Genomic DNA, 12,711 nt, shown 5'->3' with positions numbered 1-12,711 from the left:
GGTTCCTCACAGTCGCTCGCGTCTTCGGTGGAAACTGCGGAAGTGTTACAACGTGGGACGCCACAAAAGAAAAGCAGACATTACAGCCCACCGCGGTAGAATCGTTTCTACCCTAACAGAGAAGAGCAGTTCCACCGTTACTTATTCTTGAAGAAAGAGAAACACTGAGGAAAGAAGTAGCATAGCAATACTTCGTGCGCCTCACCGACATTCCTTCATGTATTTCGATTATACGTGAGTGCGCCGGACAAAGCGGCGCGCAACATGCAGTCACGAGGCTTCCCGCAGGAATTCCTCTGGCAGTACAGAAAAGCGGGAACAGAAGGCACGTACAATAGAAACGAAAACAAGGGGCGGAAGTGGGAGGAAACGCAAGGAAATCTTCGAGACAGCACCAGGGGAGGCGCAGTGGAGACTGGGGACAAAAAAAGCGCATAAAATGGGAGACAGACGGTTTCCAGAATAGGAAAAAGGCCTTCCCACGAAAAAATGAAGCGAGAAGGTAAGAAGAAGCACGGAAAGATCGACCGATATCTATATAAAGACTCAACAGCCTACCGAAAACAGCGGTGGTTGCGGCGGTGTTCGTTGGTACAGACGCAGGAATTCCGTAGAAGACACTGGGCAAGTGGCCACGAGGAAAACCAGCGAAACCTGAGAACCCAGTCTTGCAGCTTCTAAAGGTTTGCTTGTCGAACGTTTTCTTCTGTGGAAGAAGAAATGCCAAAAACACCACCAAGCATTTCCTATGCTGTTCCCGTGGCTTTTTGGCAGCATTTGCTGGGAACCGGAACACACTGCGTTTTTTCTCGCGTCATCCCGGTTGCATGCGCTGAAAACGAGAGACTTCCCCTGAAGCTACACAGGTCGCGTCAGCCTATACTTCTGTTAAAATACCGATAACTCCGCGGATTTCGTGATTATTGGTGGTTTCCTGTGTTTCTCCATAACGGACCGCGGAAGGTGTGTGCAGAATCTCTGTGTTTTCAAAGTGGGATTCTTAGGTTCATATAAACTACCTTTTTCTGGGGAGTAAGTACTACGAGTTGGACTACCGGTTTAGATCTTGAAGGTCTTTGTTTACCGGATCCAAGTTCTCTTTGCTTTTCATGCCCATCATGTTAAGTAAAAGGGCTACGTTTCAAACAGGCACGTTGGCGCGCGCGGCTTCCGCTGTGACGGCCAGGGTGCATCATCGACGGAGGTGGCACTGCTGTCGTCCAAGCACTCGAGTCGCTCCTGAAAAGTGTCAGATTTAGCTTCCGGCCGGTCTCTCCCAGATATGCAGAGTCCTCATGCTTTCACCTCGGCGAAACTCGCACAACAGCACTAAAAACTGCGGACGCACACAACAAGTCAACCTCACGGCGTGGATTGGCCTGCGCGACATCTGTCAAGCGTCTCGCAAATCATCCACACCTACTAACATCACAGCGTGTCATCCCGCAGAACCGCTTGATCAATCGGGAGAAACTGTCTGGCCCCAAGCGACCGGCAATCGGCAGCCATGTTGAGCAGCATCATAAGTATACGCCAGATTACTGCCGTCCAGTTATGGTGCTGCGCGGTACGCAAGCCCCTGCGTCCTACCGTGCACGAACACGAATATCACTTCCCTAGAATGCGCTGGTAGTTGAGCGGAAGTCACGTCTGTATGGATTTGCAACTCCGAAGCTTTGAGCTAATTATTAGAATGCTCCTCTCGAGGTAGCATACTATCCCACGACCGCCTAAAGTGGTTGTAATTCTCCGCGTCCACAACGCAGAAGCACCTTTGGACGAGCCGTCCTTGTTGTAAGTTGGGTCCGCCACATGTTGATCGAGAGATCTGCGTGAGCGGCGAGGAAGGGATTCGTTCGCACACTGGTTTCATTCTTTGCAACTACAGTGGAGTATTTAGCATGTCTTCAAATGTTTGGGCAGAGGTGACTGAAGCCAGGCTTGCGCCAACACATTAAAATGGTGGTAAACAGCAACTGCGATGGGCGTCAACACCTCAAGAAAGAATACTCCGCCCAGAATAAAACCCGCGTTGCTTCTGGTCAGGGCAATTACCGCTTCAGCAGACAGCTAGATCACTCTGGAAGCGTCCTAGGCAAGCCGCACCGATCACAACAAAGGTCAAAAGATCACCACGGCGGCTCGGCGTCTGCACGTTGCGACGTCTCGTGGCGATGTATCTGTGACAGAACACAGGTTTTCCCGCTAAAAAAACTTTTCCATCGGCGGGTACGGTGTCTTGTCGGCAGGCATGCGCCAACTACGGGGAAGAGTCAGGGCCGCAGCAATACGAAACATGTGTGTTAGGGCTTGCGCGGATGGTCATTCATTGCAGTGGTGCGTCTGCTATGCACATGGAAGCAATTCTTTCGAACAGTGCTCAACGGCGGGGCGCAGCCAGCTGCGTTTTTGCATCAGACAACAAAGGTAGATTGAATATGGATAGACATAAGTAAGACAGTCACACCGTAACTCGCCTGGCAAGCCAGACAGGTAAGCGGTCTCCGCTGTTTGAGGAACCAAGCGTAACGGTGTTCTTATTTCGGTGTAGGATTCTGCGAGACGAAACCAATGGGCTCTGAGCCCCGGCTGATGCTTCCTGTTCTCCGGCTAGGAAGCACCAGCCTAGGGCGGCAGACTTCTTTCCGCTTCGCGACCCTGAGCCTCTTCCCACGCCTTTCTCCTCGCCTCTTTTTGCATGGCTCGCTCGTAAGCCTCCGCTGCCTGGCGAGCTGCGAAGTTGGCTAGTCTTCTCTCTTGCCGCGTCATGTCTTTTTGTTCTGGATCTTTGGCGCGGCCACGCATTCGCATGCGGCGCCTGCGCGACGAAGTGCTCGATCGCATGAAAGGGCTGTGGACGTCGTATGGCGCAGGAGCTCCTGAGGCTTTCGTGACCACGCTCTGCCCGAGCATCAAGGCCACATCCATGGCTGCCTCCACCGCACTGAGCCTCCGCCTCTCCGTGTCGAGTTCTCTTGGCGGGCAGCGTTCCCTCTGCATGTCTTCCCCGCTAGACGGGCACGCAGTCTTCTCCCCATGCCCTTCGGTGGCATCTCCACTCGAATCCAGCGGCATGAGAGGCGCGCTTGACGATTCTTTTCCACTGTTGCTGCCCACCAAGGCGGCCGGGGCTGCGCAAGCGGTACGTTCGTCGGTTGGGGAATCTGCTTCGAGTTCCGCTTCCTCATAAGGCTCTCGTGTGTCGTTCAGCTGTCTCATCTTTTGCATCAGCTCAATCCCCTTCTGCTGCAAGCGACGCAGGACCCTCCCCCGTCGCCGCAGCAGTTGCCCCGCAACCACCGGCTCGACGACGCGCGTATGACTCGCCCAGTTTACCCATCGACTCTGCACGTTTGTCGCTGTCTTCCTGCCTCGCCACTTGTGCAGACCTTTCGCAGACGACCACCACGGTATTGGCGAAGCTGCGACCGCCGCGGTCATAGGAGGGAGGGTGTATCCTCTCCGAAGGAGCTCTGTCACTGCCTCTGGATCCGCCGTGCGAAGCAGATCTTCGGCGCTGTCGTCCGCACCGCCACGGGCAGCCGTGCTTGCTGCTGGCGACCCCCCGAAGATGCTTGCAGGCTCCCCAGAACGGCGTCGCGTGCTCCCGCCGTCCTCCGCATGCGCGACAAGATCTGTCGTCTCTGCGATGAGTGCCTCCCTCGAACTCGAGGGCGCGGCTCCGACGTCCATCTCCGCCTCTTGTTCTTGCTGCGCGTCGCTGACACAACTTCCCCCCTCGGCAGGCCTTCCCGTGGCGGACTTCGCTTCACCAGCAGGCGACAGCCACCTCTGCGCCTGCAGGGCGTACTGCTGCTTCCAGAATCGCGCCGTCAGACGGGACCACTGCTCCTTCTCGCGCAGCCAGCGATGCGTCTCCTGATCCCGCATATTTCGCCTCCACGCGAAATAAATGCGCCGGTCCTGTAGAGACCTGAGCCTCCAGTCCAGCTTGCGCGACGAGCGCTTCAGTCGCCGCCTGAAAACACACCACAGTTCCGAATGGGCACATAGCTTCAGCACACTAGACAGGCGCTGGGATGGAGGGCGATAACTCGAAGGACACGAGTCTCTAAAGCGAGCGGACTCCATACCTGTATTTGATGCTGGCAGGGATTGTTGTGAACTGAGGATATTCATAGCGTGCATCCCGCACCCACGTGCGGAAGTTTCGCTGAAGGTCCGGAGGCGAAGGCGGAAGTTCGCAAGGCGGCGGCGCAGCCCCCCTGAACTGTCTGTATTTTGGCGGGCGGATTTTCTTTGGGTTCGCGGGGTAGAGCAGCCCACGAGGCTTCAGAGCCGGGAAAGGCGACCGCGAGTGCCACCTCGGCAGCTGCGCAGGCACTGGCGTAACGTCCTTTGCGGGGAAAGCTGGCCAATAAGGAGACTCCGGCGGCGGCTCCGGAAAGGGCCCAGGCTCAGTCAGCGACCCGAGCCGGCTTCTCAGTTTGGAGGGTTCTGGCGAGAAAGAACCCATATCTTCGTCGCGGGCTCCGCTTTCTTCCTCCTCCTCGTCGTCACCCCACGAAGACTCTCGCGCGGGATGCCAACGCTGGACAAGCAGCGCTGAGAACGACAGCGAACACCACTTTTGCGCACGCTGCTGCGGCGGCCGAAAGCCGCACAAAGCTGCAGCTGCATGGTGCAGGGCGCCTCGCTCAAGGGTAGAGTCAGGTGAACAGGATGCCGGGGCGAAGGACAGTGACGACCCCCCCCGACAACAAATCCACGGAAAGTGCGCCCTCACGAGTCCACCCGCAGCAAAAGTCCATCCGCCATGTCCGGGTGCGCCTGACGTCGACTCCTTGAACGGGAACGCAGGCCCCGCTGATGCCCTCGCGGCAGCACGCGGCGGAAACGAGGGAGGTCGCCCCAAGGTGAACCCCCACGCGCTCTCCTCCCTAGGGAAAAAGGCCTGTAAGAAAGCTGGCGCCTGAAGGCTCCGCGCGCCCTCTCTCGCCAGGTTTCCTGGAGCGAGCGACCACGGAGTGAATGACCTGGGAACGGAGCGCCGCTGTGACAGCAGAAGCGCAGAAGAGCGCAAAAGGCTTTCTGCTCGAAGAGGTGATGCATCTGCGTGAGCGAGACCCCCGGAAGAAGACGCAGGCGCCTCTGACCCCACGGCGTTTCCTGCTGTTGCCCGGCAAACTCGCGCGAGCTGGGTGCCAGAGACACTCAAAGATAGGCGGACCAGCGAAGCCAGGAGACAAGCGAGAAATACGACGTCGCGAAGCCAGCGCCGAGAGCAGCGACGACGCATCGTGGAAAAAGGGAAGCTGCAGGGAACAAGCCCCTCGCAGTTGTCGTAGTGAAACGCTGAGCGCAGCGCGTCAGCTGCGGGAAGAAAGAGACTTCGTGCTCGGGGACGCTCAAGCCCTTGTGCGGCCAAATCGTTGACGACGAGCGGACCCCTCTCAAAGAAAATGTCCTCCACACGAAAACGAAGACAGCCAGGAATGCGGCTGGCAGTGCAAGTAGCCTAGAAACCAGTGAGACACATCTGGATGAATTTCTTGGAGGCGGAGCCACACCATGGTTCCCTCTCAAAGAAAAGGTCCTCCACACGAAAACGAAGACAGCCAGGAATGCGGCTGGCAGTGCAAGTAGCCTAGAAACCAGTGAGACACATCTGGATGAATTTCTTGGAGGCGGAGCCACACCATGGTTCTGAAGCAGAGAAGGCTTTAAGAAAGGACTGGGAGATAGAGAGACGGATATACTACAAAAAAAGACGGACCGGAGACCTAGGCATCAGAGAAGACGTCGAGACTGGAGGCCAAGGTCAGCAGGGGCAAACGGACCAGAAGGGAAGAAGGCAAACACAAAGCAGAGGCACGGATAGCGTACCAGATTGGATGGGAGAAGACGGAGATCCTGCCAAGCCGTGACCATGCGAGGTACAATCCAACATTATGTAGCTACTTGGGATGAACAAGCATACGCGTTCGACGTGAGGCGCGCCGATTTCAGGCTGGGACGCCTTGCTGTATTCTGGGAATGGTGGGGTTCGCGTACAGCATGACTTCACGAAAAACTGATTTTTGCGCTCTACGGGGAACTAGGGTTTCCGTCTGCTCTCGCCGAAACCCCTTCTCCCCTTCACGCGCATCTACCCCTAGGAAAAAGCCGGCGCAAAATGGGGTTTTCAAGTCTGCGTGACTGCATGTCTTGCCGGGACGCCATCAAGGCTCCACACCACCCAACAAAACGCCCCCCGCCACAAATGCCATTGCAAGAAAGGACACCAGGTTGAAGAGGAAAAGAAAAAAATATGCGCCACTTCGGAACCAATTTTTTTCCTGAAAGAAGCCTGAAGGGTCGCGGCGCAAAGCGTCCCCGGTCTCCCCGTAAGACGATGTGTGTCTCGATGCTACGAGTAACTACGCGGCACTGAAGACTTGAGAAAGCAGAGGCGGAAGGACCTCATCCGTAAACATGCTGAAAGGTTTGATCTGGAAGGCCCACATTTTCTGGGAAACTCAGTCGACGGGACGTGGAGCCGAAGAAAGCCCGTTCATCTGCCGCCGCAGTAGAAGTCACCTAGTCCCGAGATGCCCGCGTGGCTGCGGCGAAGTCCGGCGGTGTGCGCGCGAGAACTGAGCGTGGCGTTTCGTGGGATACGAGACAAGGAAACGGAGTGAGCAACGTGGAGACTCCCCTCTCAGATCAGATGTGCCCTTTAAGAACATGCTTAGTTTCGCTCCTCGCAGTGCAAACATTTGCAGAAGCATTTTTCGGCGCCCGCGCACAACGCTATACAGGAGGATACTCGCGTTGGGCTGCGAGATGTGCGCGTTTTTCTCAAAGCGTTTCTGCCGATGGCCTTGCGGCTGATGTTCCGGCACGATTGCCTGCTTTTTAGAGATGTCCGTTTCCAGAAACTCTAGTAACTCGAGCGGTGAGTGGTAAGGCGCCTGGCGCATTTCTTTTGAAGGAGTGTGTCTCGTTCGTGCGTTGGCGCGCAGCAGCTCCATCTACCCGAAGCCTCAAGCCGTTTCAGCGTTGTGTTAGACAAGATGCGTTTTTCTTTTCTGCTTAGATCTTTACCAAGCCACGATGCTCCGTTTGTGGACTTCCGGCGCTCCGCACGGGGACGCTCCGCCTGGGTTTCCACCCCATGAGTAACATACCTGAAGGTGTTAGAAGCAAACGGACAGGAGTGCGCTGGCTAGGCTTGTCTTGCGAAGGCATCCTTTTCCAGAGCCATTGTTAGACCCCAGATGGTTACGGGGTGAGACGTCGGGAGGGCTGGCAAACGCCCTGAGGTTACAGAGCGGCTGCTGTGGGTGACTGACTCTACACCGATGGGGTGTTTTTGTGAGGCTAGACGAACCTCTTCGGAGCGCCTTTTCGTCTCGTATCCTCACGTATGCCGGATGAAGCTTGTCCTGCAGTGCGGACGCAGCCAAGCAGAGAAAACTTGTCGCAGCGCCAGATATACGATGCTGTGTCCCAGGAGGCCCTTTCTGCGTACTACTGGGGCGCTCGCCAACACCCGCGCGATTTCTAACTTCTCGTCACCCGTGGACGGGGAAACCTCGCCTTCAATGACTCCATTCTCAGCAGAAGAGCGCCTAGACGCGATTCTGAGTCGCTGTCCCACAAAATAAAAGGCGAGTGCTGCTGGAAATTTACCCGTGGTCGTGCGTACTGGAAAGAAAGTGAAACGCGTCGCGCGCCTCCACGCGTGTTCCCTCGTCGAGCGAACGAGGCGTCGATGCTCACTGTTCTTTTGCCCCATGTGCCGCGCGGGCAGTAGACAAGACCATTGTTGACTACTCGCGCTATCTTTGAAAACGCAGATTCGTCGTTCCGTAGACGCTTTCTACACCCCATTGTTGACCTTGCGGGATTCGATGATCACCTGTCTGCTTGATTTATAGTTTCTCCGCTGGTTTCTTGTTTGGGCATGCCTTCGCCCTTTTGCTCGCTCGGATAAGTCGTCCACCTTGCTAAAGAAAAACGTTCCGACCGCATGCATAGGCGCCTTCTCTTCAGATTTTCAAACCCTACAGAAATACCCCTTTCGTCACCTAATTTTGTCTGGCCGAAACGCTCGACACTGTCAACTTCTTTCTGTCGAAATTTTGCTCCCGCGGCGGGGTTTTCACTGGCTGTCGCACATCGCCGCTTCCATGTGCCTATGCACAGCTGCTCTCGGCCCTGCAAAAATCCAGCTGCTCCTCTTCTTCCTGGTGGAGAATTCGGCTGTGTCGTGTCCCAGAGGAGACGAAGCGCCTGCTTTCATCGCCTCCGGCAAGTTCTTCTCGTTTTTCGCGCATATACTCCGCAGCAGGCTCCGCGCATCCTTAAGCCCGTTCTGCGCTCCTACGCTGTTTGTTCTTGCTCGGGTTCCGAGCGGGCGCTTTGCACCTTGTCTTGCCATTTCATGGCCGTTACGCAACATACATAAACTCGGGATTCAGCGGGCAACAAAAACAACTCTCGTTTTCACTTCGGTGGTCTGATGAATTTGACACCGCTCCACCGGCGCGTCACACTGGAGATCTCACTCTTCCCTTCTTTCAATGATGAATGCAGGCATGTCCGCACCTCACAGGCACAAGGACAATCTTATCATGGATATGCATATGCGTAGTGATGCGGAATTCTCCGTAGGTCATGGGGCAGACACTCCTTTCGTGTTTTGTGGCACGCGTGTGGAAGCCTAAGGATATGTGTTCTGTTTGCTTCACTACAACTTTACGGTCTCCTGTTTACTCTGTCTAGGTGATTATTGTCTCTTCAGAGCGTGAGGGCCTTCGTCGTTTGTCGTCGCTTCACGTTTTTCCCGTGGTCGGCTATCGTGTTCCCGTCCTCGCATGCATTCTCACGGCGGTCGCGGCTACACCTTTAGTTTTTCTGAAACTCGTGTTCTAGTTCCAGCGTCCACGCGCGCGGCTCTCATGCACTTGCTGCTAGTGCGCTCCAGTGCCAGGGTGCGTGGGAACACGCGGCTGATTCACAGGCTTGCCCGGTCGCTGTTTCGGCTGTGGCTCGCTGAGATTTTCTAGTGCTGGCGACGATACTTGAGCATCCAAGCGCTCCCTCTTTCGACGGTTTCGGTTGCACCATTGTGCCGTCACTTCTGCTGCCTTCGGCGCGTTCTTCCTCCTTGTCGCGCGGAATCAACTTTTCTTCTTGTAGTGCACTTTCTCCTGTTGGCAGGACGCGCTCTTCGGCGTGGATCCAGGTGGGAGCGCTTTGCTGGAGCGGCGCGCGTTCGCTTCGTAAGCAAAAAACGTTCTCCCGTGAGCTCGCATTTTAGCGCTCGCCGGCGAGAACATCTGCTGTTTTTTAACGGCAATCCCCCGATGCATGGACCTTAAGCAATACAGGCGGTTAGCAGAGAGGGCACGGAGAAGAATCGAGCCAACGCCACAGACGGCGTAAAGAAGCGCGCGACAGGACCTTGAAGGCCCGCTCGGTGGCCAGATTGGTGCACGTTTCGTGTTTTTCTGGCAAAATGGGGAACGCCGTCCTCGCGTGTCTTCATAGCAGCCTCAGTGTGTGCTGCAACAAAAGTGTCTATCAAATCCGCGTCGCGGGCCCCGCCCAGGCAGGAAAGACTTCCATCATCAAGTGGATGAAGTACAGGCAGTTCTTCAAGCTCGCGCCCACAGAGGGTAGGTTTCCGTATCTGCGTGCATGCGGCGTCTGCAAGTGCACGCAAATGCGCTGTTTTGTACATGTTTTATGGACTCTAGGCGGCACTTCCGTGTGCCTTGCCTCAGTGAGTGATTCCATCACTCAGGGGAGCATCAGGCAACGACGTCTCAAGCTGCACAAGGGAACCGGGAGTTTCTGTTGAAGGCAATAAGGCCGTTACAGATATTCACGGCCAGCTTGTGCGCAGCTGGGCACGCTTTGACGGCATGGAGGAGCCATTGATACGCATCTTAGTCAGGAGTCCTTTAGTGACACATCTATGTCGGAGTCTGTCTACGCACAGCGCTGTGCGTGCGAGAACGTACAGGTGTCGGGAGCCGCGTTTGGGCCGCGCCGCCGTTTCGCTGGCATAACTGGCACTTCCCCGGTCAGTGTGGGCGGATCTCACGCCGCAGAGGGCGCGCTGGAGCAGAGGCCAGCGCATGCGAAGAAAAAAAGGTGTTGAGGATCATGTGCACTGTTGCTTCGGCGTCTTTCGCAGGTCTGGAGGTGGACCGCGTCGACTACCCCGACACGGCTCTCGTCATGTGGGATACGAGGCAGCACTTTGAGGACATGGTAGGTGTGCGCTGTGTCGCCGAAAGTCCGGTCACTGCCGTTCCGGTAGGATTCACACGCTTCCGTGGTTCCCTTCGTGCATGCCACCGTGCTTCGGCTCTCTTACACTTGGTAACGATGGCGTTCTAGGGCTTTCTGCGGCGTATGTCGGCCGCATACGCGCTACGGCAGCCTTTCGTTCATCGAGAAGGGTGATCGCCGCCTTGTCTGAAGCGGTGGACGCGCCTAGCTTCAGTATTTATGTTCTTTGCGTCTCCATTGACCGTGTCTGTCAGTGGGGGCATCTGCGGATGTGTTCATCGAACTTCACGTGTGGCACCTCTCTACGCTGTGTAAGGAGCTATGGGAGGGGGAGTTGGATGTCGGGGCACGTGCATATGCATCCCCGTCGCGTATGCGTTAAGGCCTTGACGAGGCGAACCCTATCGAGCGAATGTCCTCACTTGACCTCTGTTGTGAGCAGGTCCGGCCGCATCACCTCGACATAAGAGGCATCATCTACGTCGTCGACAGCTCCGACCCCGGTCGACTCAGAATCGGTACGCTTGTTGCAGTTAACAAGTGGAGATGCATTTGTCCACCAAGCTCATCAGGCGAGTTCGCTGGATAATTCCTCCATTGTATGTTCAATAGATCTGCATGTGTCGACGTGATCGGTCATGAAGGCTCTCGTACAGGCGTGTGCGTGCCGGTGTGGGAATGGGCGTCACGGTGTGGTGGCTCCTTCTACCAGATGCGTTTGTCGTGGCAACTACGCTGCGGTCTTCTCGGGTTCAGCGTGGGAGCAGCCTTTTCCTTCGCTGTGTGTGGCTTCGAAGCCGCTGCAGATGGTTTCTTTGCTTGCTGGCACGTGTGATGGTCATGCCAGCGAACCGGGCGTTAGACCGGCTTCTTCGGGACCTGCCGGACGCCAATGTACTTCTAGTCTTCGCCGCGAAGCAGGATCGTCCAGGAGCCATGCCAGTCGCAGATATTCAGCACCAGTTGCAGCTTCAGCAACTGGTTGACAAAGAGTGGTAAGCAAAGAGAGCATCAGAGGACAGGGCATTGTGTGATTGGGAACCCACCGCGATAGTACGGAGTCTACACGCACTGCGTCTGGGAGCTTTCGTGGAATGCGAACACGCTGGCATGCTCTTGCAGTTAGTTGGAGCCTTGTCTCATATCTGTGCCGCCAGATGTCCAAGAGACACGTGGAAAGAGACGGCTTCTGAGATAGAGACACGTGGAAAGAGACGGCTTCTGAGATAGCCGTGGCCTCCCATGGCCTGTGTTACGCTATGTGTCCTGTGAAGTGCCAGTAGATACAGCACTGATACAGCATTCTCGTGAAGAAAAAAGTATAATTCGTGCATGCATGGTTACCGGCGCGTGGTTGCCTTCTTTTCAGCGGCGTCTTCGCGTGTAGTGCGAAAACCGGCGAAGGCATCGACGAGGGCATCTCATGGCTAGTGAGGCAGCTACGGCAACAAGACGGCACGGGGTGCTGCACAACGGATCAGACAATCCCTTGCTTTTTACAGCAGGTGCCGTCGTGAAAACCGCGGAACATTTTTCTACGGAAAATTGATGGGAGCATCTTCCTGACCTCTCAGTTTCCGCGCGCAAAGAGCTCTCTGGTTAGACTGAGTTGTTAAATTCCTCATGTGGGCAACCGAGGTCCATCGTTTGCTGGCCACTTCGAATGGTACGTACGCTGCCATTGCTTAGAAAGACGACTGAAAGCCTGTTCCTTGTCATCAATCACAGAAGTGTATATTTATAATCGTATGCATGTGCGTGCCTGTATTGTTTGTGGCCGTATATGATCTGCGAGAAGGCCTCGTGTAAGTAGTTGGCCTTTCATTCCGTAAACTGGTACGTGCTTCGTCACGCCTGCGTGATTTTCGTTAGATCCCTTCTATGTTGGAGCCTCAGTTCGTCTGAACAGGGAGCTGCAGAAAAGAAAGGCGGTTTTTGTGGAAGCAGGCGTTTCTACGTGAGGCGCCCTCCCCCCCAGTCGGGTGTATCCGGGCCGCATGCTGCCGTGGTTTCCCTTCGCTTCTTTGGTCTTGTTTCTATGTCACCTGTCAAAGCACACGGAAAACCAAGCTGAGTGTCATCCTAGAGTGTGTCTAGTACTCACCTGAGCTCATGGCTTGGTGCTCTAGGTCTTCGGCTGGAAAGTCTCGCCAGCACAGGACCGCCTCGCAGGCTGGTGCTCCGCTGGCAACATCTTTTCCGCATGCAAACTTTTGCGTGACACTGACGTTGGCCAAGTGTGGAGTTGGTGGCACTTGTTGCGGTTGGATACAGAAAATGCCTGATTTTATGTGTCTGACTGGCTGCAGTGACCCCGTAACTGTGATACAGCCGCGCGCTGGAACCATTCATACACACTTACTCTGCATAGAGAAGCGCAGATTTTTTTGTAGACTGAGTGCGTTTACATTGCTGCATATGCATTCACCTGACTGTATAGATTGGTCCCCGGGTGGTGTATGC

The 12,711-nt window shown here is 55.5% G+C and overlaps 2 protein-coding genes across 2 annotated transcripts; one reads left to right on the top strand and one right to left on the bottom strand.

Moving 5' to 3' along the window:
- Nucleotides 1-2,625: 2,625 nt before the first annotated feature.
- BESB_019180 (uncharacterized protein) lies at nucleotides 2,626-5,260 on the bottom strand (the record flags this gene model as incomplete). Its single annotated transcript, XM_029360627.1, has 2 exons — nucleotides 2,626-3,979; nucleotides 4,095-5,260. 2 exons carry the CDS (start codon nucleotides 5,258-5,260, stop codon nucleotides 2,626-2,628), a joined length of 2,520 nt encoding a protein of 839 aa, XP_029215986.1.
- A 4,206-nt stretch (nucleotides 5,261-9,466) lies between these two features.
- On the top strand, nucleotides 9,467-11,765 carry BESB_019170 (ADP-ribosylation factor family protein; the record flags this gene model as incomplete). The annotated part of the gene is made up of 5 exons (XM_029360626.1): nucleotides 9,467-9,626; nucleotides 10,151-10,227; nucleotides 10,691-10,766; nucleotides 11,096-11,243; nucleotides 11,618-11,765. 5 exons carry the CDS (start codon nucleotides 9,467-9,469, stop codon nucleotides 11,763-11,765), a joined length of 609 nt encoding a protein of 202 aa, XP_029215985.1.
- Between the last annotated feature and the right edge of the window lie 946 nt (nucleotides 11,766-12,711).

This window comes from Besnoitia besnoiti, chromosome XI, assembly GCF_002563875.1.
Source record: "Besnoitia besnoiti strain Bb-Ger1 chromosome XI, whole genome shotgun sequence".
NCBI classification, from domain to species: Eukaryota; Apicomplexa; class Conoidasida; order Eucoccidiorida; family Sarcocystidae; genus Besnoitia; species Besnoitia besnoiti.
The sequence above is the reverse complement of the archived record's forward strand: the minus strand, read 5'-3'. Positions and strand labels throughout refer to the sequence as shown.